General features: G+C 45.9%; 4 protein-coding genes across 4 annotated transcripts; 3 read left to right on the top strand and 1 right to left on the bottom strand.

The window, feature by feature from the left end:
- Positions 1-7: 7 nt before the first annotated feature.
- On the top strand, positions 8-586 carry GGS25DRAFT_533123 (uncharacterized protein; the record flags this gene model as incomplete). The annotated part of the gene is made up of 2 exons (XM_049265648.1): positions 8-312; positions 405-586. Exons 1-2 carry the CDS (start codon positions 204-206, stop codon positions 584-586), a joined length of 291 nt encoding a protein of 96 aa, XP_049114596.1. The 5' UTR covers positions 8-203.
- Positions 587-4,251: 3,665 nt separating this feature from the next.
- On the top strand, positions 4,252-9,015 carry GGS25DRAFT_363358 (uncharacterized protein). Its single transcript, XM_049258146.1, has 4 exons — positions 4,252-4,630; positions 4,729-5,690; positions 6,117-7,771; positions 7,823-9,015. The coding sequence occupies exons 1-4, from the start codon at positions 4,569-4,571 to the stop codon at positions 8,900-8,902; spliced, it is 3,759 nt and encodes a 1,252-aa protein (XP_049114595.1). The 5' UTR covers positions 4,252-4,568; the 3' UTR covers positions 8,903-9,015.
- Positions 9,016-15,716: 6,701 nt separating this feature from the next.
- Positions 15,717-16,399, bottom strand: GGS25DRAFT_363283 (uncharacterized protein). Its single transcript, XM_049258145.1, has 3 exons — positions 16,230-16,399; positions 15,913-16,056; positions 15,717-15,836 (listed from the first exon to the last, which is right to left on the bottom strand). The coding sequence occupies exons 1-3, from the start codon at positions 16,275-16,277 to the stop codon at positions 15,762-15,764; spliced, it is 267 nt and encodes an 88-aa protein (XP_049114594.1). The 5' UTR covers positions 16,278-16,399; the 3' UTR covers positions 15,717-15,761.
- A 4,644-nt stretch (positions 16,400-21,043) lies between these two features.
- On the top strand, positions 21,044-21,361 carry GGS25DRAFT_523603 (uncharacterized protein; the record flags this gene model as incomplete). Its single annotated transcript, XM_049264454.1, has 1 exon — positions 21,044-21,361. One exon carries the CDS (start codon positions 21,044-21,046, stop codon positions 21,359-21,361), a length of 318 nt encoding a protein of 105 aa, XP_049114593.1.
- Positions 21,362-26,790: the final 5,429 nt, after the last annotated feature.

The following is a 26,790-nucleotide window of genomic DNA, read 5'->3' as shown; positions in this document are numbered from 1 at the left end:
CCAATCAATTCAATTCTACACCGGACCCGAGAGAACTTCGGCAACTTTTGGAGGGGCCAAAAAAAAAAAAAAAAAAAGGAAGCCGACAATTCCTTGCTCAAAGCTTTTAGTTAGCTAATATACATAGTAACTGGAATCTCGTCCTCGTCCACAAGCAGCCAAACTCGACCTCCAGGTATTCCGGGGCCAGGTACGTTTTTGCCATGGCCAAGGACAAGGTGCCCACAGTCGGCACGCTCGACAAGCCGGAGAACCTGCAGGAGCTGCTGAAGCAGGATCGCGGCGACGATTGCATGCCGTGTAGAGTCGTAGGTGAGTAAAGCCAAACCGATCTATCTGTCTGTCTGTCTGTCTGTCTGCTTGCGAGAAAAGAAGTCAGCCTAATATAGTTGTGCGAAATCTAGGGGGCAGCGCGTTCCTGGGCCTGGCGGCGTACAGCTACTACTCGGGCCAGCGCGAGCTCGAGAAGAACGAGGCGCGCATCCGAGCGAGCAAGTCCATGTTCGGCCTCCGGAGCCGCCGGCTCGGTATCGCGGCTACGTCTTTGGGCTTGGCTTGGTTGGGGGTTTGGAGGATGTTTTATTAGGGGGCGCAAGGTGTGGGATATATGTATGAATGAATATAAGGGAATATGATGAAAAGTCAATATGGAGGAAGGGTGATGGGGAAGGGGGAGGGGGAGGAGGAGGATACGCTGGGTACTCTTCTTCAGCAATACCTACCTCGCTCGTAATCGGTGGCCAGCGCCTGGGCTTGCGACAGCTCTCGTTCACGCAAGCAAGCACGCTCGATCAGTTTCGTGTCTTGTTAGAAATAAGAGGGCCGTTCGACTAGTATGGAGAAAGGTCGAAGTGAACAAAGCAAAAAAGCACCGCTATAAGTCCTACCGCGAGGGCTTGTTTCTCACTGGTCCTGGTCCTGGTCCGGTCCCGAGAGGATGGGGTGGTAACACAGCTTCGCGATATATCCCCCAAACACACATCACAAAGACTGTAGGCTGGCAAGTTCGGAAAACTTGTGTCACGCCAGATGTATGCTACTGAGTGTGAAGTGGAATCCACCAATGCGATTCCAAGCAAGAAGTTTGCGATATCATTACCTAGGTATCTATATGAGACTCCTACATCATCACGGTATCACGTGAGACTTTTCTACTACCATTAAGTCAAATAAGAGCCTATTATATATAAGGAGTCACACAAGGCGCCAGCTATTTAACTAAGATTCCCAAAACTGTCTTGCATATTATCGTGGTTGGCTAGAAGACGTGGCGCTGGCCTGCTATATCTCCTGAGTGCATATGCCTAATTCTCTGATTCCGAGAGTCAAATCTCCAGATCTGCAGCCCAAAAGGGGTGCATGGTTCCTTACACGTATCGCACGCTAGTAGCATTTTAGATGAAAATGAAGCTCGAAGCCGTCGCGAGCCATAATTGCATACCTGGGCATATATTTAGGTAAGCAAATGGGAACGAAAGGCATGAAAAAAAACAAGTCGATAACCTCGATCAAGGGACAGGGACCAGGGAAAGGGAAAACCAAAATAACAACAACAGCCCAAATGCTTGCAGGAATGATGACAGCTATAAAAGGGATTATATAGATGTATCAAATTCACGATGTTTCCACCTTGTCGCAAGGCTGGGATTGGTTCAACTCCCCCTTCCCGACCAGTTTTATTTCAACCCAATTCCGAATCGGGTATGCGGCAAAACCACATTTTTGCGGTCGTTCCTGATCCAAAAGAGAGAAAAAAAGGGGGGGATAATAGATAGTTCACCTGCTTTGGCGATTCTCATAGGCTGACCAGACAATAAGCCCCTTGAACGTGTTCATGCAGGCCTATGCATTCGCTGGTTGCCCACCCTATCTGGGTACCTAACCATTTAGAGGCTGAGGTACAGTGCACTAACCTACTGTATTTTATATTTTATAGGGCTAGCTGCAGGTGAAAGAAAAACATGATAAGAAATAAAATAGAAAAGGGAGAGAAAGACATTCAAATCAAGGGAGACAGGAAACCAAGTGGTGGGACTAGCCGATGGATGGGATAAACGGGACGCCATGCTTTTTTAAACCTTGTTTGGGCTGTCAGGTAAAAAGTAAAAAGGTTCAAAGTTGTCTTCAATGTTCCGTGCTAAAGTGGAAAGCCGTTTGCCATGTGCGCATCTGGTGCTACAGTGGCGTTGAGATGCTTCATTCATAAGGCTTGGGGTTAATGCGCTACTAGAGTGGTATGGCTGGCTACATGCATTGTAGATGCTTCTGAAGTTACATACTACTACTAATAGTAGTACATAAGATCAATCGTTGATTTTTGCCAATGATTTAGTTAATGACAAAAAGGGAAAAGAAGAAAAAAAAGAATGAATGAAATACGAACATCAATTCCGCATGTTGACTGAACTCTGTTGAATGGAGACAAGCTGACGAGTACAGACATGTTAAGCAGGCAGGTCCCTACCTAGTAACTATGTATTTACCTACTAGGTAGGATTGACGTTCCTTCATCAAGCGCGATTCACCCGGCAACTACCTAGTATCAACCCTTCGCGTGGCCAGGGGGCTATCCGTGGTTATCAGGGAATATCAATGCCAAGTACGAAGTTATAGGAGAATTTTAAATATTTTCAACTACATCATTAATAATTGAACATGAATTTAAACCTTGGAAGACTTGAAGCAAGCTATAATTGACAACCTATGAAAAAACATTGAATCTCAGGTACAATACAATACAACACCTACTATGTAATACCTACAGGGCTATCATATATTTGAAAAGGCAGGTATAATGCAATCGGGCAACGCGAACCAACCAGAAACAAGACAGCGGTCATTCAATGTGGCCCGCTGATCTTTTCTCATCAAATGAGTAAATAAAACCTCCGAGCCTGTGATACTACCTAATGTTAGTACCCTTTTGGGGTTCAGCATCTTTATATCTGTGCCTTATGTAGATGCATACTTGCATATGATATTGGTACGGTACCTAGTATGTCATTTCTCACTTTTCTCCCATCTGATGAATAAACAAATAATTACCTAAGTACAAAACCTGCTACGTAAGTAAGTACATAGTTATATTAATGCTACTAGGAGTCTAGGTTAGGACATTGAATACAATAGAATCAACTTCAAAGAATCGATCGAGGGGCAGGTATATTATATTTCAGATGACCCGGAAATTAGCCCCGTGGTACAACTTAGTTGCTTGCATATTATATCAATTTGATATGTACGAAGTATTACCAAGGTAATAAAGATATTGACTCTGCAGATACATGATGTATATCCACCTACCTAGGTACACACCTAACCTACATGGTTAAGAACTTCATCATTGAAGTTGATATGTAGAACATAGATATGGTTAGGTACAGCTGTAACAACTTCAATGTTGAGCAATCGAAGAAAACTCTTTAATATTATGATGATACTACCATTTGCTCCTGCCAAGTGCCCGCCAACATTCAAATTCTCCATTTACTTACACGCGCACCGCGATACCTACCCTGTTTAGACTCTGTGCTCCTATGCAGGCACGGAGGCAACATCAAAGTAAGTTGGGTACTTAAGTAATACTAAAAACCAACCTTCCCCGTACTTGCTTCATCTGCAGCAAAGTCCTATGAAAATGGTCAGTGGTCAGTGGTCAGTGGTCTTAAACATTAAACACTGAGTCCCCTGACCGCGCCAAACTCATTCAGGTAGTTTTCTTTAATGAGTATGTAGCAAGGCGACGGATGGACTGTGCCTTAAAGTGGCTTACCTTATCCTGCACTAGTAACATAATTAACATTTGAATGTGCCAGGCGTTGAATGCACCTGCCTCCTTGCCTCCCAGGAGTCAGGACCTCCCTAATTACACATACATGTACTGTTAACTACTACTGTATGTTACCACTACTACCTACCAACACTAGTACCTAACGTCTAACTAAACGTCTAACTAAACGTCCAACTAAACGTCTTTTAAACTCAACTGGCAGCCTGGGCAACATTGAACTTTTTGACCGGTACATGTCTACTACTAGTAGCAGTTAACTAAACTAAACTAAACTGATACTGGAATAGATGTGGATCGGCCCCATTGGACCTCTTATTTTCTTTCCCTTAATGAAAACAATCCACCAACCCTTTTTCGTGATCCTCACATTTGATTGATTGACAGCTTTCTCTGTCCACTGTCGGTCAACAACATCTGTGCTCAATCATTTTATTTTTTCTCTTCTTGTTTTTCTTCTCAATCCCCACCTCCCGAATTCGTCGTTCCATCAATTTTTTATTCCCATTCTGCCATTTTGTGTCCCGGAATGCGGTAGCAGTATCGTCGCCCTCAGCTCCTTAGCCGGACTGAGAATTGATCGCGAGCCTTTAGGATAGGTCAGATCAGGTCCACGTCTCATAACCTGTGGAATCCTACATACCTGCCCACTTTCGCCTTCGTGTTGGGGGGGGCCCTGGAAAGGAAATCTCGTTTGTCGCAATCTTTGGCCTCGACGATCCCCTACGCCCCGTCCTCAACCACCAATTCAGATTCACGACGCCACGCTGGACTTCTCCTTATGATTAGGGATCATAAGGCACCTGCTGGCCCCAGACCAGCCGCGCAGTCTCCGACTCGATCGTGCGTCTCCCGTTAACCTAAAACGCATCTTATAAGCTATAACAGGACGAAAAAGATGTTTTTGTAATCGCTTGCTGACTCCACTTGTTTCGTTTCAGGACCAAGGAGAACGTCCCCATAAACCGAATCGACAACGAACCAATGCTCCATGCGTCGTCGTCCAACAACCATTCGCTCTTCTCTTTTGGTCGGAATGGGGCCGCGAGTGACATAGGCGATAGTACTACGAGCTCCTTCGAATTCTTGCCCTCCGTCAGTTTCGATGATCTCCAAAGCAGCCTCGAATCAGCCTCCACCGAGTTCAAACTGACCCAGTTTCCCTCGCCATCCGGTCACGGCAGCATTCTTGACGAGAAACTACCGGATAGGATGGCCGGCCAGTCCTCGGGTACCGCCCAGAATGGCGCAACTTCCCGTTCAGCTGCTCAGCCGAATCCTACTCCTAACATAGGCACCAGGCCATCGAGGTCCAGTTCGATACTGAGAAGGCCCAGTACGTCAAGTCGACAGGTTAGCAACGGTTCTACGATATCCGTGTCTTCTAGTATCACCGACGCGCCAACCGCGCCCGCTGCCATGAGAAACCGGCGACAAAGTCACTACCCCCCGGTTTCTAACACTAACATCATAAAGCCACCAAGGAAGTCGATTGGCCCGGGGGTCATTGATACTGATTACGGGGCCAGAGGTGGTCCAAAAAGGCGGCCCAGTTTGGTGTCTAACTCTGATAGGGGCGCAACTGAGTCAACTCGAACATCAATGGATATGACAAGCGGAGAAACCACAAAAGCGATTGCCAATTCGCGAGCTACAAAGGCTCGTTCAGTGCAACCGGCGCCGAGATTATCAACAAACATTGCTGCTAGCAGCAGTAGTAACAATCTCGCTCCAGATCAGAACCGTACCTCAGCCGCGTATCCAAGGTCACCAAGGGGTGCTGGTAAAGCATCTACGCCTAATTCAGCAAGGAGAATGTCTGTAATGCCGGGTACACATACCTCTCACGCCACTGGACTTGGTGCAAGGACCATTTCGCCCACCGATGCACAAAGGATGAAGCGTATGTCAATTCATCCATCCCAGAGTATACCACAAATCACAAGTGTACCTCCACCACCTATCGAACTCCGCCCTACCTCGCGTTCGCCTTCTATGATACCCCGAAAAACATCTACACCATCGTCTTTGAGGACAACCCCGGAAGTCACCAATAGGAAATCCTATAGTTCAGGACTATCCGTTGGCTCGACGAATAGTCTCAATACTCACCGAACCTCGACTGGTTCCATACAACGAACCTTATCACAAGGCGGGCCATCGTCGAGGCTTCCGGCCCCAAAGACGTTGAACATTGTTAACCCACCTCCTGGTGAAGAGGATGAAGATGTGCCGCCTGTGCCGGCAATTCCTAAAGCCTATGAATCGCCCAAAGACTCGCCAGCGGAACTGCACTTCCTTGACAAGAGAAAATCTAATTATACTTTAGACTCGAGCAGCATGCATAGTACTTCTACGGGAACGCCTTCGGGTACTCCATCTTTGGAGCCGGCGAAAAAATCTCAACGCAAGCCCAGCTCTCGAAGACACGCACCGCGAAAAACGCTCGCCGGCCCTAGCGAGATTGATCAGAAAATCAACGCGGCTCAATCAAAGAAGAGCCTACAGCCACTACGACTCCCGCCGCTTAATCTTGGCCCGTTGAATTTACCTACGGGACCAAAGTCTGCACCTGTCCGAGATTCTGGTGACGATGGTAAACAAAGTCCACCTCTCTCACAGATGATTCCTAAAACGCCTACCACGCCCATGACCGCGCCGAAAGGTTCCTTCTTTTCCAGAGCTCGTGTCGCCAGAGACCTCGAGAAGTCAGTTCCACGAAGCAGCAGTTCCATCCACCATGCCCGGTTAGACAGTCCAAATGAAGACACAAGTTCATCTAACTCGCCTCTGGGTACTGCATCCAAGAAAAGAAGCCGCAAAGTCAACGCCTCGCCCTTCCTCTCGTCGTCTGCCCCTAAGGCCGCCGACACGTTCAATGGCCAGTTGACGAAATCTAAGACAGTTGGGGATATCAATCATATGGTTTCGCTCGAAACCACCATAGATACTAAAACTCAGCAGAAGCCATCCGGCCCGCGGGCACAGAAATTGATAAAGCCAGTTGCCAAATCACCACCGCCTCAGGCCAGTCCCGAAGAGCCCCCAACACCGTCTTCTATAAGCAATTTGAGGAGAAAATTAAGCTTATCTTGGAAGAGAAGTACTTCTAAGAGCAGTCATCATGCGTCTGTCGGATCTATTGATAAAGCTGCTGAGAAGCAAGCCCGTCAAGAAAGTATGCCACCGCCGCGAATCCCCATCTCGGCGTCAACAAATATAAACTCGGTGAAGACATCGAGCTCAAACCATGCGTTGAAGACTGCGGGGACATACTTGGAATCTAGGCGCAGGAAGAGTTCCGCGTCCAGTCTAAACACTACGTTTACACAAAAGAGTCGTAGCGACGCTTGGACGAGCTCTAAGGAGGACATTGGTAACAGTTCAATGGTAGAGACGTCATCGCAGCTTCGAAACTTAGCTACACAAAAGATAATCCGCCCCAGGCCATCGACCGCTTCGATAAAACGACGGGATTCCTACACCGCCGAGCTGGACAAGGACGATCTAATCGCAGAGGATGAGATGAAGAGGTTAGCGATGAGAAAGAAAGAGACTGAGATAGCTGCTCGAACGCTTGACGCACTCCGTAAACGGGCGACGCCCAAGGAGCGCGTTGGGCCTCGGGAAGCGATTCAGATAGCGATATTGAATAGATATGAGAAGGGCGAGATTGTCGACTATAATGATGTTTACTTCTGCGGAACTCAGAATGCTGGTAAGGTGGTGGGCGACATCGAATCGAAGTTACCGAACTTTGGCTACGATGATGAGCGCGGCGATTACACTATCGTCCCAGGTGACCACCTTTCATATCGCTACGAAATCGTCGATGTCCTCGGAAAAGGAAGTTTCGGTCAGGTGGTGAGATGTATCGATCACAAAACTGGTGTGCTCGTTGCTGTGAAGATCATTCGCAACAAGAAAAGGTTTCACCAGCAAGCTCTTGTCGAGGTTAATATCCTGCAAAAGCTTCGTGAATGGGTAAGTAATCGTTGACCTGATCGATGGAGTCTTGCTAACCAAAATTACCAGGATCCCCACAACCGACATAGCATGGTCAACTTCACTCATAGCTTTTATTTCCGAGGACATCTTTGCATATCAACCGAACTTCTCGATATGAACCTCTACGAATTTATCAAGTCGAATTCCTTCCGCGGCTTTTCTCTCAAACTCATTCGACGATTCACCAAACAAATGTTGAGTTCGCTCAATTTGCTTAAGCAACATAAGGTGATCCATTGCGATCTTAAACCCGAGAACATTTTGCTTCGCCATCCGATACACTCTGAAATCAAAGTGATCGACTTCGGGTCTAGCTGCTTCGAGAACGAAAAGGTTTACACCTACATTCAATCCCGGTTCTATCGATCTCCTGAGGTCATTTTGGGAATGACCTACGGCCTACCCATCGATATGTGGAGTTTGGGTTGCATTTTAGCTGAGCTGTATACCGGTGTTCCTATCTTCCCTGGCGAGAATGAGCAGGAACAACTGGCTTGCATCATGGAAGTCTTTGGACCCCCGGAGAAGCATCTCATTGAGAAGAGTACAAGGAAGAAGCTCTTCTTTGACTCGATGGGCAAGCCCCGCTTAACGGTATCCTCGAAAGGCAGAAGACGCCGTCCATCGTCGAAGACCCTTCAACAAGCTCTCAAATGTGACGATGACCCATTCCTCGACTTCCTTGCCCGTTGCTTACGATGGGATCCCGACCGTCGTCTCAAGCCTGAGGAGGCCATACGTCACGAGTTTATCACTGGTCAGAAAACCTCTGTTCCAGTTCCTAGAACCCGTGAGTCCTCGCCGATAAAACGTCACAACACTATCTCGACGCCACGACCTCTACCGGATCCGCCAGGAGTTGGCAAAGGTGGTCACAATTTGCGCCCCCGGGAGGCGAGTAATACTAGTCCTTTGAAACCAGCTCCTGGAGCAAGACGAACATCTGCTTTCACCAGCACCACAAATGCCCCTGGCGCGAAGCGGGTCAGTGCGGGAACATCTACAGCAGGCGGCAGCAACCTTCCTCGCGTGGCCGGCCGAACAGCTAGTGGCAAGCAAGATTTGGCCTCGGTGGGGGCAAGTGTTGCTATGAGTCGACGAGCATGAATGAGTTGAATATTGGCGTACGGTACGATAGGAGCTTGAAAGCGAGTATCCTAGATGTGTTACGAGATAAATTGGGCATTGATTTCCGGCAGCATTCCACGGTGCAGGCGCATTGACCGATGGGTCTAGAACTCTGCTTCAGATATCGGTGCGATGTGTATTGCGCATGAATTTTAGGACACGAGCCTCAAGAAGCAAAGCGTGTCGAATTGCACCCGAAACTGAATGGCTATATCATTACTGTCTTTTTTCTTCTTCTTTTCCACATCATCCCTTTGCTATATACATCGATTAGGTCTACTTCAGCTCCCGCTCCAATATGAAGATGGCTACCTAAATAGAAAACATACCATATTTCTGCTCAGAAAAGTCGTGTGCCTTAGTAGGGTTTTTTTTTTTTGAAACGTGTCTACGAGAAGATCGAAGATTCGAGATCGAGTGGAAAAAAAACCTTGAATGATTAAAAGCATTCTTAAGAACTTTTTTGTCTTTTTTTACATCTTCTATTTCACTTTTATTTTAGTATTTTTATGTCTTATTCTTGGGATGCATCCATGTACTATATTACTTAGGTACCTTTATAATGACGGGGAGTAGTGAGTTGGCGAAGGGGGAAGAAGGGGAGAGGGGGAGAGGGATGGGGAAAAGGGGGGGGGAAGGGGAGTTGGGACAATTACAGTAAATGCAAATAAGAAAGAAAGAAAGAACGAAAGATACCTAGCCTCGCCTACTTACCTAACCTAGATAGTTACCTAGTACCTACCTACCTACCTACCTAACCTAGATACTTGGGGTAACTCGACTCCTTTTTTTTCCTTCCGGCTTTTGGCTTCTTGATAAAAGGAAAAAAAAGGAAAGGAAAGGAAAGGGGAAAAGGAGTAGTCTTAAAATTATCTACCTACCTACCTAACCTAGGTGCTTGCCTATGGTTGTGTATTATTCTTTATCTTCATCTTCGTCTTCTTCGTCTTCTTCGTCTTCTTCGTTTTTTTTGTCTTTTTCTTCTTCTTTTTCTTCTTCTTCTTTTTCTTCCTCTTCTTCGTCTTCATTGTCTTCATTGTCTTCGTCCTTTTTGAAATTCTTCTTTCCACGCTTGCTTTCTCATAGGTAGGGCGGGATTTGATCGTTTCATGTCTAACTAACTAACTAACTAACTAAGCATAGGAAGGGGTTGGCTGTTTGGTGTTCTTGAAAAATAGACCCCTTTTTCATGAGTTTTTTTTTTTGGGGTTTGGGGTTTGGGGTTTTGCTAACTTGCTGGCTTGCTCTGTGTATGATGATGTGTTAGTAGCGGTGGGTGGTGATGCTAGTTAAGGGTGGGGGGAGAAAAGGGGGTAATAGAGGAGTTGAGGTAGGTAGTAGAGAAGAGAGGGGGGGGAGGAAAGAGTTAAAAAAAAAGGGGGGGAAAGTTAAAGTAAGTGGAAGAGGAAGAGGATAAAGAAGAGGATGAGGAAGAGGATGAGGAAGAAGAGGAAGAAGAGGAAGAGATTGGTGCGTATGCTGTTGTTGTTGCTGCTGCTGGTGGTCGTGGTGGCCGTGGTGGAAGAGGACGAGGACGAGGACGAGGACGAGGACGGCTAGTAGGAGTAGGAGTATGGGAAGGGGGTAGAGGAGAAGCATAAAGGGAGAGTGGAAGAGAGGAGAGTGAAAAGGAGAAGGAGCAGAGAGGTGTATATTCTATCCATCTTGCTCAATATCAAGACATGCCCAGGTGTATGCACACATCTCTCTATGACTACCTACCTCGGCAACCTAGGTAACTAGCTACCTCTCTTGCTGTCGGTCTACGTGTTCTATATGTCCCAGGTATTCGCTTAGGTAGGCCGAAGCCGTACTGGCTGGAGGCCTACGAAGTGACGTAGGTAAGCGATATGTACCTACCTACCTAGGTAAATGCATGCTTTCTTCAACGAGCTGTTTGCTGTGCGCGAGGGGATATTCAAATTGATGCGGCTGTGTAGGTAGTTAGGCGACTATCATCGCCGAAGTTCATATTGATAGGGGGGTGGGTACTAGGTTTCTCAGAAGCGTTCTACTTTATATCACAATATTAGGTCGGTATTTGGAATCTATGAAGCCTACTCAGTTGCGTGCGTACGTGCGTACGTACGCACCTATCGATGGCATATGCACGCGTACTGAAATGTTGACATCTTATTCTCACGATATTTCATCCATCTCCATTACCTATCCATCTTTTGTTTCCGTTTCCATTTCTGTCTATTTCATTCTGACCAGGCATTTACTATTTTTCCTACTTGCCTATCTATACGAGCCTTGACTCATACAGCTCAGGTGTTCCCATCGCATGGGGAAAAAAAATAGATGGTTTTTGTTCCTCCGAGGGAAAAAGGGGAGATGCCCGAATTCCATGCGTGCGTAAGAGTAGAGTAACCTCATCTACCTATGTACCCAGAGCAACGCGCTTCTTTAACTTCTCCTCGGTGTCCTGAGCTGAACTGAGGGTTTGCTGTTGTTGTCGTTGCACTGGCGGATATACATACGCACACATACGCACACATATTACTACCTAGTAGGCAGGTCCGCAGAGTTTGTGTACGTGCGTACGTAGTGTAAGTAAGTCAGTGGGTAGGTTAGATAAGCGCGACGCGCATATACGAACGGACGGGTGAAGTCATCTTCATCTTCGTTTTCGTTTTCGTCTTCTTCGTCGTCTTCTTCTTCTTCTTCTTCTTCTAAAAAGGATGACTCTATTTACTAGCTCATAACGGGTAATCGATGTACGTCATAGATGGTTCGAGAAGGAAATGGAAATAGACGGTACATACATGCATATGGTAAGGTAAGGTAAGGCAAGGTAAGTTGTTGGCAGGTTACCTAGGTGAAGGAAGTTAGTGAAGTTACATAGGTGGTGAGATAATCGAGCACGCGAGTGCAAATGAGCAAGTAACTAGTGGAGGTCATATTCTTTTCTTCCAATAGGTAGTCTACCCACATCTCAACAGCCCTGAAGAAAAAACTGTCAGCTCTTAGAAATTTCACTTACCCGTCTAGGTAAGTACCTAAGTAAGAGATGCATGTAATGCCATGCCATGCCATGCCTATGATTTCATCTCACTCCCGTACCTACTTTACTTACATCTAACAAGAAAAGTGGCGGCGTGAGGTAAGTAAGAAGTAAGAAAGTGAGTAAGATATGTATGCGCCACTCCCCGCCCAACCTACATATGTAGTCTAGGTTAGGCATGTATGTAAGTACTTTTGACTACTAGTTATCTAACCTAGGTGTCTAGTCTAGGCACCTACATGTAGTTCGTCGGTTCATCTCCCGCGCGTCGTCCAATGGTGGCGGTATGTAAGTAAGTAAGTACCTAATCGTAAAAGTGAAAAGTGAAAAAGAACAATACATACATACAGCCATACATACAGCCATACATACAGCCATACATACAGCCATACATACAGCCATACATTTCTAGGTAATCATCCACCTTACCTCCATTAAGGGTAGATCTTATCTCGATCCACGACAGGGGGGCGAGGGAGGGAATCTGGGGGTTTCATGTCTCAGCCCTAGATACCCAAGATTCTTTCTATTCTTTCTTCTTTTCGGAGTTCGAACCTATCGACCATTCTATTTTCCTTCCTTTTAGACTGTTTCAAAAAGTGTCTTCTGCGCCCAGCTTACCTATTGTGACACCTGTATTTTTGCCGTGCGACAACGATGTCAAAATAGCTTTTCGTCTTCAGGTATCACGTGAGGCTGTGGTAGCTGAGTTACAGTAGCTGTGCCTTGTAGTGTATTGTAAATAGTAGGCGAGTAACTAGGCGAGTAGGCAGGTAGGTTACCTATTCAAATCATTTTGAAATCAATATCTCTTATTGGGGCTATATAGGATGAATAGACGACCAGGCTACCTAGGTACTTACCTACCTAACCTGCCCTTCGCTCTTCGCTGCCCGCCTATCTCGCCAAGTAGCCGCCATCTAATTTGTCGTTTGTCTGCTTATTTATGTAGACATTGAGGCTTTGCGTTTCAAGCTTACTGGTACTGTAACTAAACCCCCCTATTCGTTGTTTTTCTCCCCACCAGCTCCAGGTCCCCGGTATTGCAGACTCGGGTATCTCTTAGGGCTGAGAACAAGGGGTGGCTATCTCTATTCTTATTTGACTCTTAAATCTAATCGCACCCCCTCTCCCAATCCCATTCTTGTAGGTAGCAATGCGTGTGCGACCTGAAACTGGTATTAGGTGGAACAAAATGCATGGGCTGACAACCTTATGCTTGAGATATGTACGGGCTCAAGATCATCCTTTCCAAAATTGTAGTATACGACGTCTTGTATCCCTCGAGCTCGTGTGACGTGTAATGCTGTATGAGGGTGACATAGAATATCTGTAACACGCATACATGGGGCACATCCTACTGCTCTCTCGAAGTAAACCCCCCCGTTCAATAGGGGTTTTGAAGGCACAGACAGCATCAACTTTTAACAGGTCGATTAAAGCAATGAGAGATCATCGACGTGGCTATTGCCAGGCAGTGTTGGTATTAGTATGGTTGGCTGTGCATCGAAGCTACCGACCTACTCATGTACCATAGGTAAGCAGGCGGTCCGGAGATCGTGTAGGTACACACTAGGCGATTAAGGTGGAAGTTAATCTGTAGCATGTAATGAGGTGCTCTGCTGCTTTGCCGCAGCCAGACATTGAGAAGTATACATGCGGAAATCCTTCGCTGTTCTGTTAATACCGCCCGGCAGCCAGCCAGCGGTATACGGATTGTAGAATCCGCCGCATACGTCCCAAAAATGGGCGTGATTGTGCATGTGCCCTCGCGTAGCATACACATGTCATCACTGCATGCCTGCATATATGAACGTGGGATGTGCACGGGGTCTTGTGGTTGGGGGATGGGGGAACACAAGAAAGTTGCATATGTAGCACACCGAGGAACTTTTACCCGCTCCCTGTTGCCCGAGTCAATGGTTATTGTGACCCGAGTCCGCAATTATAAAGACCGCGGCTGAACGCAAAACCCGTTCCTAATCGGGATTGGGATCCGGAAGAGGCTGGCTTCTCGATAAGTCGCCAATAGCGACGGAATTGCGAAACAATATTGTTCGTAATTTGGCATGTCTATTCTCGATAAACTGCATTGATCCCTAATCTATCAAGGCATCCCATATATTCCTTCTGTCACCTTGATGGGGGCAGGGGGGAGGATGAATACGAACACTACTACCTATCTGATCTTTAGAAAGCTGTGACCGATTTTCGCTTGGGGGGCATAGGGAGAAACTTACGACTTGACGACATGCGTTACGTCACGCGCCTGCAGAAACCCTCGTCACATACGGTTCTTCTGTCATTGATTACGATACTGGTAGATATATATGTATACACAATGGTTGTGCGGCGCCATCAGGAGCCGCAGGCTATAAAAATTAGCTCACAGCAGAGTATCCGTAATCGTTGGAATATTTACCCCTGACTGATTAGATAGAAGGTATAAGTTCGGATCAGTAGCGATATAGTAGTGCACTCGATGATGGTACCCCTTATTTGTCGTGACTAGAATCTAAGCTCCTCTCTGTGACATTCCTGTAAAGGCTAGATCATTCTAGTTCGTGTTCGAAAACCACAATATTTTTGCCTAGATACCTAGTAGGTTAGACGCCTGAAAACCGACGAGTGTCTGCGAGGTTCTGTAACACAGAGGCATGAGTAACCATGACGAGGGCATTCAATATTATAAGGGACTAGTGCTAGTGGTAATACTGGAGGCTTGACATCATAAGCCTCTGAGGGACGGAAACAGCTATAGCTATAGAGCCTCTGACGTGAAGATATTCGCACTCAGTCGCTGGTCGAAGCCATTGAGGCTGACGCCATTAATGATCTCGTGGATACTTGGTACTAGGTAGGCAGAGCCACGCGATGGAGCGCGTAGGAATCTAGCCTAGCTGAATTTGGGCATATCTTGCAAAAATACAGGTTCGGTCTACCAACAACTGCTCGACTAGAGAATGGGTTTTGGTGCGATACTCGGTGCAACCCTATTTCTAGAGTTGCAATGATGTACAGGAATCTCGCATAAGTACCTAGGGTACCATCTACTGTGTATGGTTATTGGAGAGGTGTGTAATCATTGTAATGCAACTAGTGCATGTCAATGGTAATGATTTGAAATTATGACGATACTTACTTACCTACCTACCTATGTATGCATATTGCTGCCTGAATATCCGGGGCTTCAACTTGTTTTCGAAAGCGTTCCAAGGTTAAGAAGGAAAGCTTCCGGCTATGCCGTTTAGTAATATGATAATTGTTAATGACTCCGCCGGTGTTGCCGTTTATACGGTGGAGTGATGCTAAGTGCAAAGCAATCATGTAATGGTGAAAGGAAACATCCCGCTTCATCCCGCTTCATCCCGCTTAACCCTGGTCGAGAACTCATCACCTGATTCCCCAGGCGGTTGTGAGAGAAGATGCGCTATTGTAATCGGTAATCGGGACCACTTCTTGGCCTATCAGACAGCCACCTTCGAGGCGCAGTCGTGGACGTTGGGGTCAGGCGATGCCACATTTGTAGACTCATCTCATAACATTGAATTGGGTATAGAAACAGTGATCTGAATGCCGTAAGCACCTAGGTTAGCTAGGCCTATATTCATGGGTAGGAATAAGACAGTCCGAATGATAGACCGGAGGCCGGGGACGGGCGATGAGAGATGAGAGATGAGAGATGAGAGAGATGGGAGATGGAGAACATACGATTGGGCGAGTTGCGACATACCGAGCCTAGGGTAGTAGGGGTACATACCTCCCTAGCACCTAAATTCGAAGAATCCCCCACAATCGTGACCAGGCATTACCAAGACCCATACATGACTCTTAGGCCGGGGGGCTTACACTATCGTTCCAAGACTTGAAGGACCCATCGGCAAGGCTGACTGCCATCTGTGATACCTAGTAATAGTAGTAATAGGAGTTTAGTAGAATACCTTTAAAGGTTAGGAAGTTAGAATAGCAGCCTAATAAGTACCCTAGGTAATAGGTAGGGACCACCTAGGGCCCTAAGGGACTGGCCGCCAACACTAGGTAGCGTGATAAAGTGGATGATGGTGTTCAATGTTGGATGTCGATCTTGAGAAACCATCGGCAAGGCAACGCCTGTGCTCATTGAGATCTGGGTTCGATGTTAGGTTGTACATGCGCGGGATGTGTTGTGCATCGTTGCCGATCCTTCTGTTCTACTGATCATAGTACATAGGCGTGTAACAGGAGTCATACCAAATGTATCTGTTGTGAATGCCTTACGCCTCCTACAAATTGCTATCCTAGGTTGCCATTCATACATACCAAGCTTAAGACTAGGTAATACTTTGCATCTTTGTATGCAATTTGCATACCTTTCTCTGTGTAGCACTTGGGGTTGTTGCCCTCTCGGTGAAAAACAAGAGCCCAGATGAGTCCTGAGCTGTGTGTGAGGCAAGGTAGAATATAGATATTTACAGACCTACATGTAGGTATGTGATGTAGGTATGTGATGTAGGTATGTGATGTAGGTATGTGACGGTCAAGGTGTGTAGGTTGTACAATACGTTAAATTGAAAAGGTAAGGCGGGTGAAGAAACGCGCGGCAAGGCGTCCAATGTGGTACAACTCATCGAGAGTGCAAAGAGCAAGTTTTCCTCGAAATCAATTAACATCTAACCTTAACCTTAATGGCATGAAGGGACCCAGGACAATGGAATTGGTTGCAGCCACGATGATCAGAGTCTCGGAGAGGTACCGAAATTCGAAAATTGGCAAGACCCCGTCTGCCAGTTCAATGTTTCAGGTTCAGGGAAAGCAACTTGAACTTAAAACGTACTAGGTACTGGGTACTAGCGATCTCTAGGCATTGCACTGTAGCTATTAGGTATATACTACCAGTAGTATGAACATGACTACATATCAGACATACATACATGCCTATCAAGTGGATCTGAGACATGGATGCATGGTGGGTGGTTGCAGAAGAAAGAGGGACACCCATGATGGAACGAAGCTTCTTGAATGGATTAACTTCCGTGATGGTTCAAGGTTCAAGCTTACATACTATTAATGTAGGACCATTGTAGGTAACTACGATCAATGATGTGCACTTCTAAGTAGGTACTTACATACATGTAATGCCCATTAAGGCAAGTTCAAGGTCCAAGTTTATGTAAGACTGCATCCACATACATGATGCCTGTGTAGTACCTACCTAATAGTTTATTGGGCCGTGCTACGAACACCCATTACAGCTTCTTGAGGTATTACGAGTAGGATTACGGGACTTGCTATGGATATTACCAGGAGCCTACCTAGTACCCTAGGTAGGGTACTATGTACAGTACATATACTACAGTATTTGGTATTACATAATGAGTCAACATTGAACTTGAATGATTCAAGTAACAATACAGAGACTGATAAAGGCTAATACACTGCAAAAGCTCCGATCATCACCTAGATAGTTATAACTATGATTTACATAGTAATATCCTACCTACTACATACATAGTATGTATCCTCACGATACTACCCAGGCTTTCCAGATACGAACATTCAAGTGGCAAGAATAGCCTAACATGGGTGTGACAAGCGGTCGGTTCCAATCTATCAGTGCGCCGTCTCCAGGGCACCGGGAAGGAAAATTCCGTCATCATCCTGGAGACCTCACCAGCAATAAAGTCGTATTACTGATCACGATCACCTACTATGGGAAAGTGAAGAAACCCACGTTTATGTGTATGTTAGGTACTAGGTATATATAACTTCGTACTAAATATTTTATAGATCACCCACTTAAGCGTCTGTGTATTGGCAGAAAAGCTGATACATAGTATACTACTATGGACGTATGTAGGTACCTACCTAAGTCAGTAGGCACGAGCATGTAGCTAGTTAATACACACGTGCGTACTACAGCCAATCGTCACATATGGATGCATAGACGCGAATTGTTCGTCAGCTTCGATTCAAGATCATATCTAAAGACTTGATGTTCCTAATTGACTCACTTTCCGTGCCGAGGTCAAATTGCAAGACGCGATACAGAATACTACAATGGCATTGTATATTATCAATGATTCTACTATGCATACCTACGTAGGTATGTAGGATTTGACGTTTGCTGACCACCCACGTTCGATAGCCCGGTAAGAATAGTTCACGGCACTAATATCCAGCCGTTCCGGCGCCTAACGCCAGACCACTAACACCAACGTCGCAATGATTAAATCCGCTTATATCCCAACGCACGAGCGTTACAATAGCTGTTACAAGAGCCGACCCAAGCCATCCGAATGGGTCGTACATCGTTGACAACACTACCTTCTATCATTTATTGGGAGGTCATTTCTTGTATTTCTCGTTGGTAAAGACTAACCCTTGAAAGCCTCACAGCACACATTCGGCACACATTCGGCACGCTTCTAGAAGATGCGGCCGGTGCTCCTGCCGATGCTCGGTTTAAGGTGGCGAGGTCGCGATTGTAAGTCGGCGTCCCGGCTTTTCGCACATTGAGTTACTATGTATACATATATGACTCTAGGTACGGTCCGTCACGCTCCAGGCCAACCCCTGGATGCGTACGCATGTATGTACCAACTAAAATAGAAGCTTAGAATTCGCCTACTAGGTAGACCGTAGGCACAGTCACTACATCATTTACCTAGTTCTGAATAGACCTATTCAAGGCCCAGTACGACTATGTTGGCGTGTCGAGAATATTCCTTGGAGGGCATTTTCTTATACCAAACCTCCCTTTAATCTTGGCCGCCGGAAGTTATAAGCGCTTAAGGTATCGTAAGCATCACATATATCTTGGCCAGTTTGCCTGTTGCTATTATTCGAACTGTCTCCCATATACCGTACCATGTAAGCACTCCTGATTATCGGCTGTTGGCAGTACATCTGGGAAGCTCCAGAACCGACCCCAATCATTCGACATGGATATCTTCAAGCCAAATACAGAACTTGGACAGATGAGCAATCGGTTTCTGCCTTCGAATCCGTCACTGTCGGATGTTGTAGAAAGGCACAGTATCCGTTGGTTAGTTGTAGGCCGTTTTTGTTGCTTCCTACAAGATGTCAGCATCCATAGATGCGTATAGCGTGGCATGCGTATACCATGACCATATAGCAGATTTGAATATACCTAATTAGAGCACTGATGCTACCATTTGACTTATATGAAGGGCCGGCACTCGCGGCACCGGTTGTTTTTGTTAAAGTAAGGCATGTTCAAGTTCGTATGTATAGAAACCAAAATGATGATGTTGGGTACATAACATGGATGTGTAAGCCTTCATTACGACATTAGATGCTCCAGCTATCTATGAATGGATCGATCCTTACTTGCGACCTAAACTCCCTGCGCTAGGTACAAGCCTACCTACCTCCTAGTAGTACCTACCCTAGGTAGACTAAGTACTAACTATGTCCTTGGATCAGCCCTGCAGGGACCAGGACCAGAGAACAGGGGACAGGACAGGGGATAAGGGAACATGGTTGGTACCTAGGAAAGGTCGGCTCATCCCCCGACTCCATTCCCCAATTTGATTTCTTGCTCCGAATGCGAGTGAGGTTAAACCAAAAGAAAAAAAAGAAAAAAAGAAAGAAGAATAACAGAATTAACAAAAAAGAAAGAAAAAAATTAAAATAAATCAAAAATCCGTTAGGCTTTTTTGTCATACAAAAATGACCAACCACGACCATAATTGACCTTAATTTTCTTAACTCATCAATCTTACACTAAACATACTCCCTCCCATCATTTCAAACTGTTACCTACATACTATAATACCTGCACGTATACAATGTATCCTCTTACTATTACTATAAACTACTAATAACTGCTAATTGCTATATGTATTCAACATAGCCCTGGAGCAGACACCCCCTGGCTTAGACACCAGCAGAATACAGTGAACTAAGCTTGAGTGACTCCACTCTCAATCGCTTCACCTGACTGCCCAGGAAACGAGAAAAGTAGAGGTTGCAGGCCAGGTACCTCAGGACCTCAGGACCTTAATGGCTTAGTTAGGACCTCATGTGTTACTCTTCGTCGCCTGCTTACACTTACACTAGTTCACTGGGCCTGGGCGGGTCGTTTCCGGACGACATGTACCTGTTCCTATTCTTATTTTCTATTCTCATATGGATACCTTCACCTTTTCACCCTCCTCCTTCGCCCTCTCACAGATAACATCCCGCAATACCATACCTACCAAATCCATGGCTGCGCATTTGCTCATCGTGGCAAGGCACCTGCCGGCCCCCTTTACCCCTGCGCCGCCTTTCCTTATGTATTCAATGTTGTATGTACAGTACCATATGGATCTCAGTATGTTCAGGTCCACGTCCCGTCGTCCTGCATATCAGTATGCAAGTTAGAGATACGGACTTAGTCGACCCCGATACATTCAGTCAGCTTTTCTTCCGTCATTGCTGCCTCTCTTCTCTCTTCCCTGTCGCTCGCTCTTGAGGGCACGCGGAACATGTCCAGGCTGCAAACCCTATAAGGCTACGATGTCTCCTGCGCGCCATAAGTCGCAGCAAGAGTTCTGTCGACTCATCAGTCACCTGAACACATTCACTTCCCGATCCTTTCCTTTTGCGTCCTCTAGGTCTAAGTCGACTTCCTATTTCTATACCATTTCCTTTGCCACTGCTATCTAGTTCGTGCTATCTTTTACACTTCATTCTTCTTCGTGAGCACTTACATACCAAAGAGATATTGGATCAAGGCCAACACAATCAGAGAAACACTTATTCATATACCTCACACTTACACACCAACCCCTTGTCAACTTAGATATTCTATCTTCTTTGCTGCCTTACTTTGGGAACCATTGATCCACACATTGTCGTCGTCTCGAACCCCTACTATCTCTCATCATGTGCTACCAATTGGTTGAGCGATACTCTGCCTGCCGCTGCCTCTACTATCAGCATGCGGTAGATCGATGCCCAGCATACGGCCAGTCAGGGCATGGCGTCACTACCCGTACAATACTAGTAGGATACGCTTGTTCGAAGCACGCATCAGCCAGCTATGGTGCGTATGCTGGGGGGCAAACATATTCTGACTCCGGATATCATAGTGGCCATTCCACGGATAGCTCCTATCGTCAACGCCGATGAAAAGTCTTGTCTTCGGTAATGGGCTGCTGTGCATGGCATTCTCCGCCATTGTCGATGTTCGAATTCAGGGATTGGGTTTCCTACCTCCACTCCAGACCCAAACCAAAACAGTTATCGCCGTCCCGCCGGCCTTCGCAGCTATCCTTGCTACTCGTAGGCGAAGACCATATCGTGTCAACCTCGGCCCCCTCCGTCCCCCAGTAAAGCAATTGGACCCTTCGGCACCCTGTCATGCGATCTGGTACCGAATGGATGTCGCAAATGCCATGGTACACGCATCGAGTTATCGAAGACGCAAGGATGGAACGAAATAGGATATTCCACACATTAATGACCCCAATCGACGACCTACCCTGTTCTTTGGCTGTTGTCACCCTCGGCAGCCACATTTCCTTGATTATTGAGTATGCTTTCGTCAAGCATCCTCACTGTTTGTTTCACTACCCTTTTTTTTTTTGGTTGATGCAGCATAGCGTTGGCAAGGGAAATTTTCTTGCATTAGAGACAGGGGGATATCAAAGAGATGAGATTAATGTGGTTCTGATCCCTTAGTCACTTAACATTACGACATACTTGGAACGATCATTTCACGGAAAACGATGGATGTCACGGCAGCAATTGGGCTAAACATGTTCTTCTTGAGGGTTGTTTTCTTTTTCTTTTTTGGGATTCCATTGAGGAATGGGCGGGATATACCAGGCGTTGTTTAGGAGGAAATAATAATTGGATGGGAAAGAGGGATCTTCTTTAGGACAGGCTTTCCGATTTTGGCATTGGGGGTTGCGCATCTTTTATTTTTCGGGTCTCTTGGGTGGCTTCTTCTTCGGCTTTTTCTTTTGCAAAATCCCCTCTTCTCTCGTCGAGTTTATTCACATTCATCTGCAGGACAGCTCATTTTCACGTCAAGTCGGCAACGGCCAATCCATGCGCAGGAAGCATTGGCCTTGTATTTCTAACATTTTGCTATTTTCTGTTGAGACCATCACTAGCTGAGCTAGAATTTGGAATATTGGGAAGGAAGGGCGAACTGATATTGCGCTTGCTGGCTGGACCAGGTGGTCGGTTCTGAAGACCCTACTTACCAGGTAGATTCCTACCGTTTATTTCTACACCAACAGCAACATTATTCTACGCTTCGTCTGGCTACGAAGAAAGATTAGACATTACTATCTAGATTAGAACTCCCAGCGAGCATAGAGAGGAGGAAAGAGGCGCATGCCCGGGGAGGATACACACCAATGGGACGTTGCGAATCAGATAGATCAGATAGAAAGTCACTCAATTCACATTGATTATTTAGCTGAGAATTACCTAACCTAGTAGTACCTACCTACCTCGGTACCTGTCATACTCTTAATGAATAAGCAGCTGCCGATTTCTAATACTTACATGTGCACTATGTACTATCTAGTAACAAGTAGGTACATGGGTACATATATCAGTGACAAATCTACGGTACTACATATGTAGGTAGGTAGTATGTATACCTAGTATATTGCCATATCTGCAACTTTGTTTCTATAAACGATGACACTAGCTGGCTGAATCGATCCGATTGCTAAGTACAGTAACTTGGGAAACTGAGCTGGTATTGGCCAGAGTCCTGAAGGTGTTTTGTTATAACGGCATGATGATAAATATATGGATTTCTAAGCCAGAACCAGGAGGGATGAATGATTTGAATATGACGAAGCTTATTGCGCTCTGTATGTTGATTGCTACATGATAGGTAAGTAGGTAGGCAAGTGGTTGTGATTTGGCCCCCAACACAGTGGTGAGCAAGATAGCCTCGCCAGCCTCGCAGATGAGGCCACCCATCCAAAATCGTATGCATGTACAGCTGTAGATATGTACCTAGCATTAGTAGTTCACCTGGGCAGTCATTAAAACCTCCATCAGTATCCCGACCTTAGATAGGTGCTAGGTAGGCAGCTAAAGGTGCATGTACGGATGCACGGCAAATCAGCATCGCATGTGCTGATAGGCCAGCAGTAGACCCCGCCCTCCCACAAGTAATAAGAGTAAAAACGTGCCTGGGTGAGCACTACCGCATGCCGAACCAGTCATGGTCGTCTAACCAGAGAGTTCGAACTATATGTACATTCACATATATGTACACATTTGACATACTTAGTACTACCTAGTAGGTAGGTAGTAACCTTAGGTACATAGTACTAGGTACCCAGGCAATAGGAACTACATATGTACCTACGACGTACAATACATATGCACTGAGTACTGCGTATTGCCTATGTACAATGCCTACATAGGTTAGTACATACATATGTAGGTACGATAGCGTGTAACCTACCCGAGAATTTGGCCGAGTATATTAGTGGCTGCTGTCCTTTATAAGGTCAAAGCGACTTGCACTTTTGGCTATACGTCATGTGAAATGACTTACATACCCGAATATTACAAAAATGTAAATATCTTCCTCGTACCTACTAAGGTATATACATAGATCTAGAATTTCAGCTCCAGGTGGGGCTTGGGTGAGCTGATAAGAAGCGTATAAGAAAAAAAAAAAAAAAAGAAGCTGGTAAAGCTGGACAGCTGGACAGCTGGAAAGCGAGATCCGTATTCCGCAGTTGTCAAAGAGGGCTCCTGCCATTGGTCGACTAAAAATAATCCCGACTAACAGGGGTAGGTACTACTAGTAGTATTTAGTCTTTCCAGAAAAAGTCAATTCTCTGTTTATTCCGCATCTTTCCCGCTTTGGGGCATTTCCCGGCTGCCTCTTTGAGCATCAAGCCAAATCTACTTTCAACCAACCACCTCACCATCTACCCAGGCATCAATCTAATAGGCTGATACTTTGTAACCGGCACATACCGCACATACCGTATACATATATGTATTGTACATCGTATGAATTAGTGCACATGTGGCATTGTGCATGTGTGTAGTCGAACTGCATACATACTACATACATGCACCTACACTAACTAGTATGGACCCTACATCAACCCGCAGTCTCAGACGTAAAGTCCCGATGTACAACTATATTGATGCGGAATTACGGCATGGTCCAGAAAAGCTGACCAGTCTAAATGTAGTGCCGCACACCATCATGACACCCGTCATCCAACTGAGATAAGCGGTCGTGCGACTTGTCTCCTGCACATCGGAGAAAAAAACAAAAATACCAGAACAAAAAAAAGGAGAGAATTCTTACCCATAGTTCCTAATTGGCACCCACCACTATCCGCCTTGTTCCAGTTCTACCACAGCTGTTCCACGTGGCTACCATAGACGCCAATTCAGACGCCTCTGACGCCGTTTGGCGCGAGGTGTTGGGTACACAGCATATATCAGCCGTGGCTTACTGCCCATCATCTATGTACCGCACACCCCGAGTTAAAGCGGAGTATCTACCTAGTTGGGTAGGTTGGCAATTCACGTTGCTGAGGCCAACTGAAAGCACGTTAATAGTAGGTACCTACTATAATGTTGTTCGTAAACCGAATTGTGAACCCGGAAAGGTACTTAACAAGAGATTTAAGACGGCAATGCTGACTGGAATCCACGTTTAACTACATCTGCCCACTATCAATGCCAATCGTATTACATCTATCCACTGGGTCTTACTAGAGTTCGCCAGCAGCTGCGAACATCTTTGGAATCATCCATGAGTAACCCCGACAGCCCCGAGTTAAATGTGGACACTTTGGAGGCTGAACGATCCTGCAAGGGGCAGGGTAAGAGAGGTCTGGTGGCTTGTGAAGGAGGGGGGAGAAAGAGATTCTCGGTAGAGAAAGATATGGGCCCTTCCTTACGTATGGCAATCTAATCAGCTCTTTTAGAGGCTTTACGGACTCCTTCGACATTCGGCCGACTGACAGTCGGGGTTACATTGACTTCCGCCACCGCCCTGAGGGTGCGCCTTATTCTTGTCATCCGGAGCGGAACGGGGGTAGCTGCTGACAAAGGATGGCATGGCGGCGTTTTCGGTAGGCAAGGAATTTTATTCCTACAAAGATACTTAAGGCGATATCTCTTAACGCCACGGAGATTCCCACACCCAGAGGAACAGCCAAAGATTTTGAGGGGATGATCCACAGAGCAACAAGGCATCCATTCGCGGGGAAAGAGAGAACCAGGTTTGGGATATGCTGAACTTTCACCATTCCCCGTTCCCCATCCTGAGTCGCGTCATCCAGCCTCTTTGGCTGATGGCACCCACGACTCAATCTGAATTTAGAGGATGGGATTTTGGGTCTTTACTACTGCGCCTACTTGCTAACAACACTAGATGGTGGGTTTGACCCATTTTACGCACGATATGCACAAATATTATTACCCACCCGCGGCGATCACGAACGACAAATACGCTTTGAAGAGACAGAGGGGGGAGTAGTAAGAACCCAAAAGAGGAGCGGTAGGGATATTGACATCCTTCAAGCCCCGTAGCGGAGCTAAGTAGCTGGCTCTGACTCCATACGCTTCCTTCCGTATCACCTACAGTGCCTCATCCTGTTATACGGCCGGCACGGCAGTAGAAATGGAGCTTCCCGGTCCGGTTGTATGGGTAAGTTGGTGTCTTCGTTGTCGTCATCATCATCACCTCGTATTGCGATTGAGATACGGCGGGCACGGTTTGGGCTGCTTTGCTATAATTATGTTGTCGCGTCAAACTTGGAAAGAATGTCCGAATTATGTCTACCTGGTGGTAGGCATCAATCTGGTGATTCTGATTCTGCCTAGGTAACCAGTAGGGATGTACAGTAACTACCCACCTACCTAAATTCAAAAGTACGTTTCAACTATGTACGCCCATTACCAAAGATCACGAGTTTCCGCCCCCGCGATGTCTGTGCCGCATCTGTTACCTACACTACTTACCTACCCAGGCCGTATCCTAATCGCGATCCTTTTTGACAGGCTTACAAACCCAGATAGGTTATATAGATTCCTGGCTATCTAGATAGGGTGTGATTGTAGCTAACTGTGCCTCTAGATATCATATACCCTAGGTAGGCAGTCTACCTTGTTCTTTTGTTAAAACCTTAGTTAGATTATTACCTAATTACCTACCTAGGGTATTGAAAATACCATATCTTATGATTTTTGGCCCCCGATTATATCTTACATGCCTAGGTAAAGTTACATCGAATATGTTAGATTTGAAAATCCTCGCTTTGGCCAGGTTTTTACGCCCTGCGATGCGATGCGATGCGATGCGCCAAGTTAGGCAACGATCAAGCGTGTTCACATCCATAACATGTTGGGAATGCGAAGGTCGAGATGAAGGGGACCTAACCTAACCTAACCTAACTAAAATAGAATATGTATGTATGTATGCTAGACGGTTGACGGGGTTCAATTGTTTGACTAGGTAGGTAGGGTGCTTTGGGTAAGTTGGTAAGGTAGATTGACTATAAGATAACCTACATATAGGTAGGATTCAAGCTGCTATCGATGTATACTACCTGGGGAGGTATGTATGTTTAGGTATGATCCGACTTTCTTGCTTCTTTCTTGGTTTCCTCCTTCTATGCTACTTCGGTTTATCTATAGTTTTCTTGCATCCAGATGTCTATATAGGTTAGTTGTTGCTACGGTACTATTACATGTGTTACTAGGCGGGCATGCGTACATATGTATGTTAATCACAACATTTAAACCTTGAAACATTGAGCATTACTCATCGAGTGCTCCTTGTCATGTATGTATCTACTTACTCAGGGTAGGTAGTACCTAGTACAGTATGTATAATATGTACTATGTAGACATGCGGCGA

Source organism: Hypoxylon fragiforme, assembly GCF_022984875.1.
Source record: "Hypoxylon fragiforme strain CBS 206.31 chromosome Unknown GGS25scaffold_7, whole genome shotgun sequence".
Lineage (NCBI taxonomy): Eukaryota > Fungi > Ascomycota > Sordariomycetes > Xylariales > Hypoxylaceae > Hypoxylon > Hypoxylon fragiforme.
Note: the sequence above shows the minus strand (reverse complement) of the source record. Positions and strands in the feature narration are given on the sequence as shown.

Excerpts from the sequence above, each read along its gene's own strand:
- GGS25DRAFT_363358 (XM_049258146.1), top strand. The coding sequence starts at position 4,569 with ATGATTAGGGATCATAAGGCACCTGCTGGCCCCAGACCAGCCGCGCAG. Across the intron at positions 5,691-6,116 it reads CGATGCACAAAGGATGAAGC|ACTCGAGCAGCATGCATAGT; the intron begins GTATGTCAATTC and ends ATTATACTTTAG. Across the intron at positions 7,772-7,822 it reads TGCAAAAGCTTCGTGAATGG|GATCCCCACAACCGACATAG; the intron begins GTAAGTAATCGT and ends CAAAATTACCAG.
- GGS25DRAFT_363283 (XM_049258145.1), bottom strand. The coding sequence starts at position 16,277 with ATGCAAATTGCATACAAAGATGCAAAGTATTACCTAGTCTTAAGCTTG. Across the intron at positions 16,057-16,229 it reads ATTACCTAGTCTTAAGCTTG|ATCTCAATGAGCACAGGCGT; the intron begins GTATGTATGAAT and ends CATCGAACCCAG. Across the intron at positions 15,837-15,912 it reads GTCCCTACCTATTACCTAGG|GTATCACAGATGGCAGTCAG; the intron begins GTACTTATTAGG and ends TACTATTACTAG.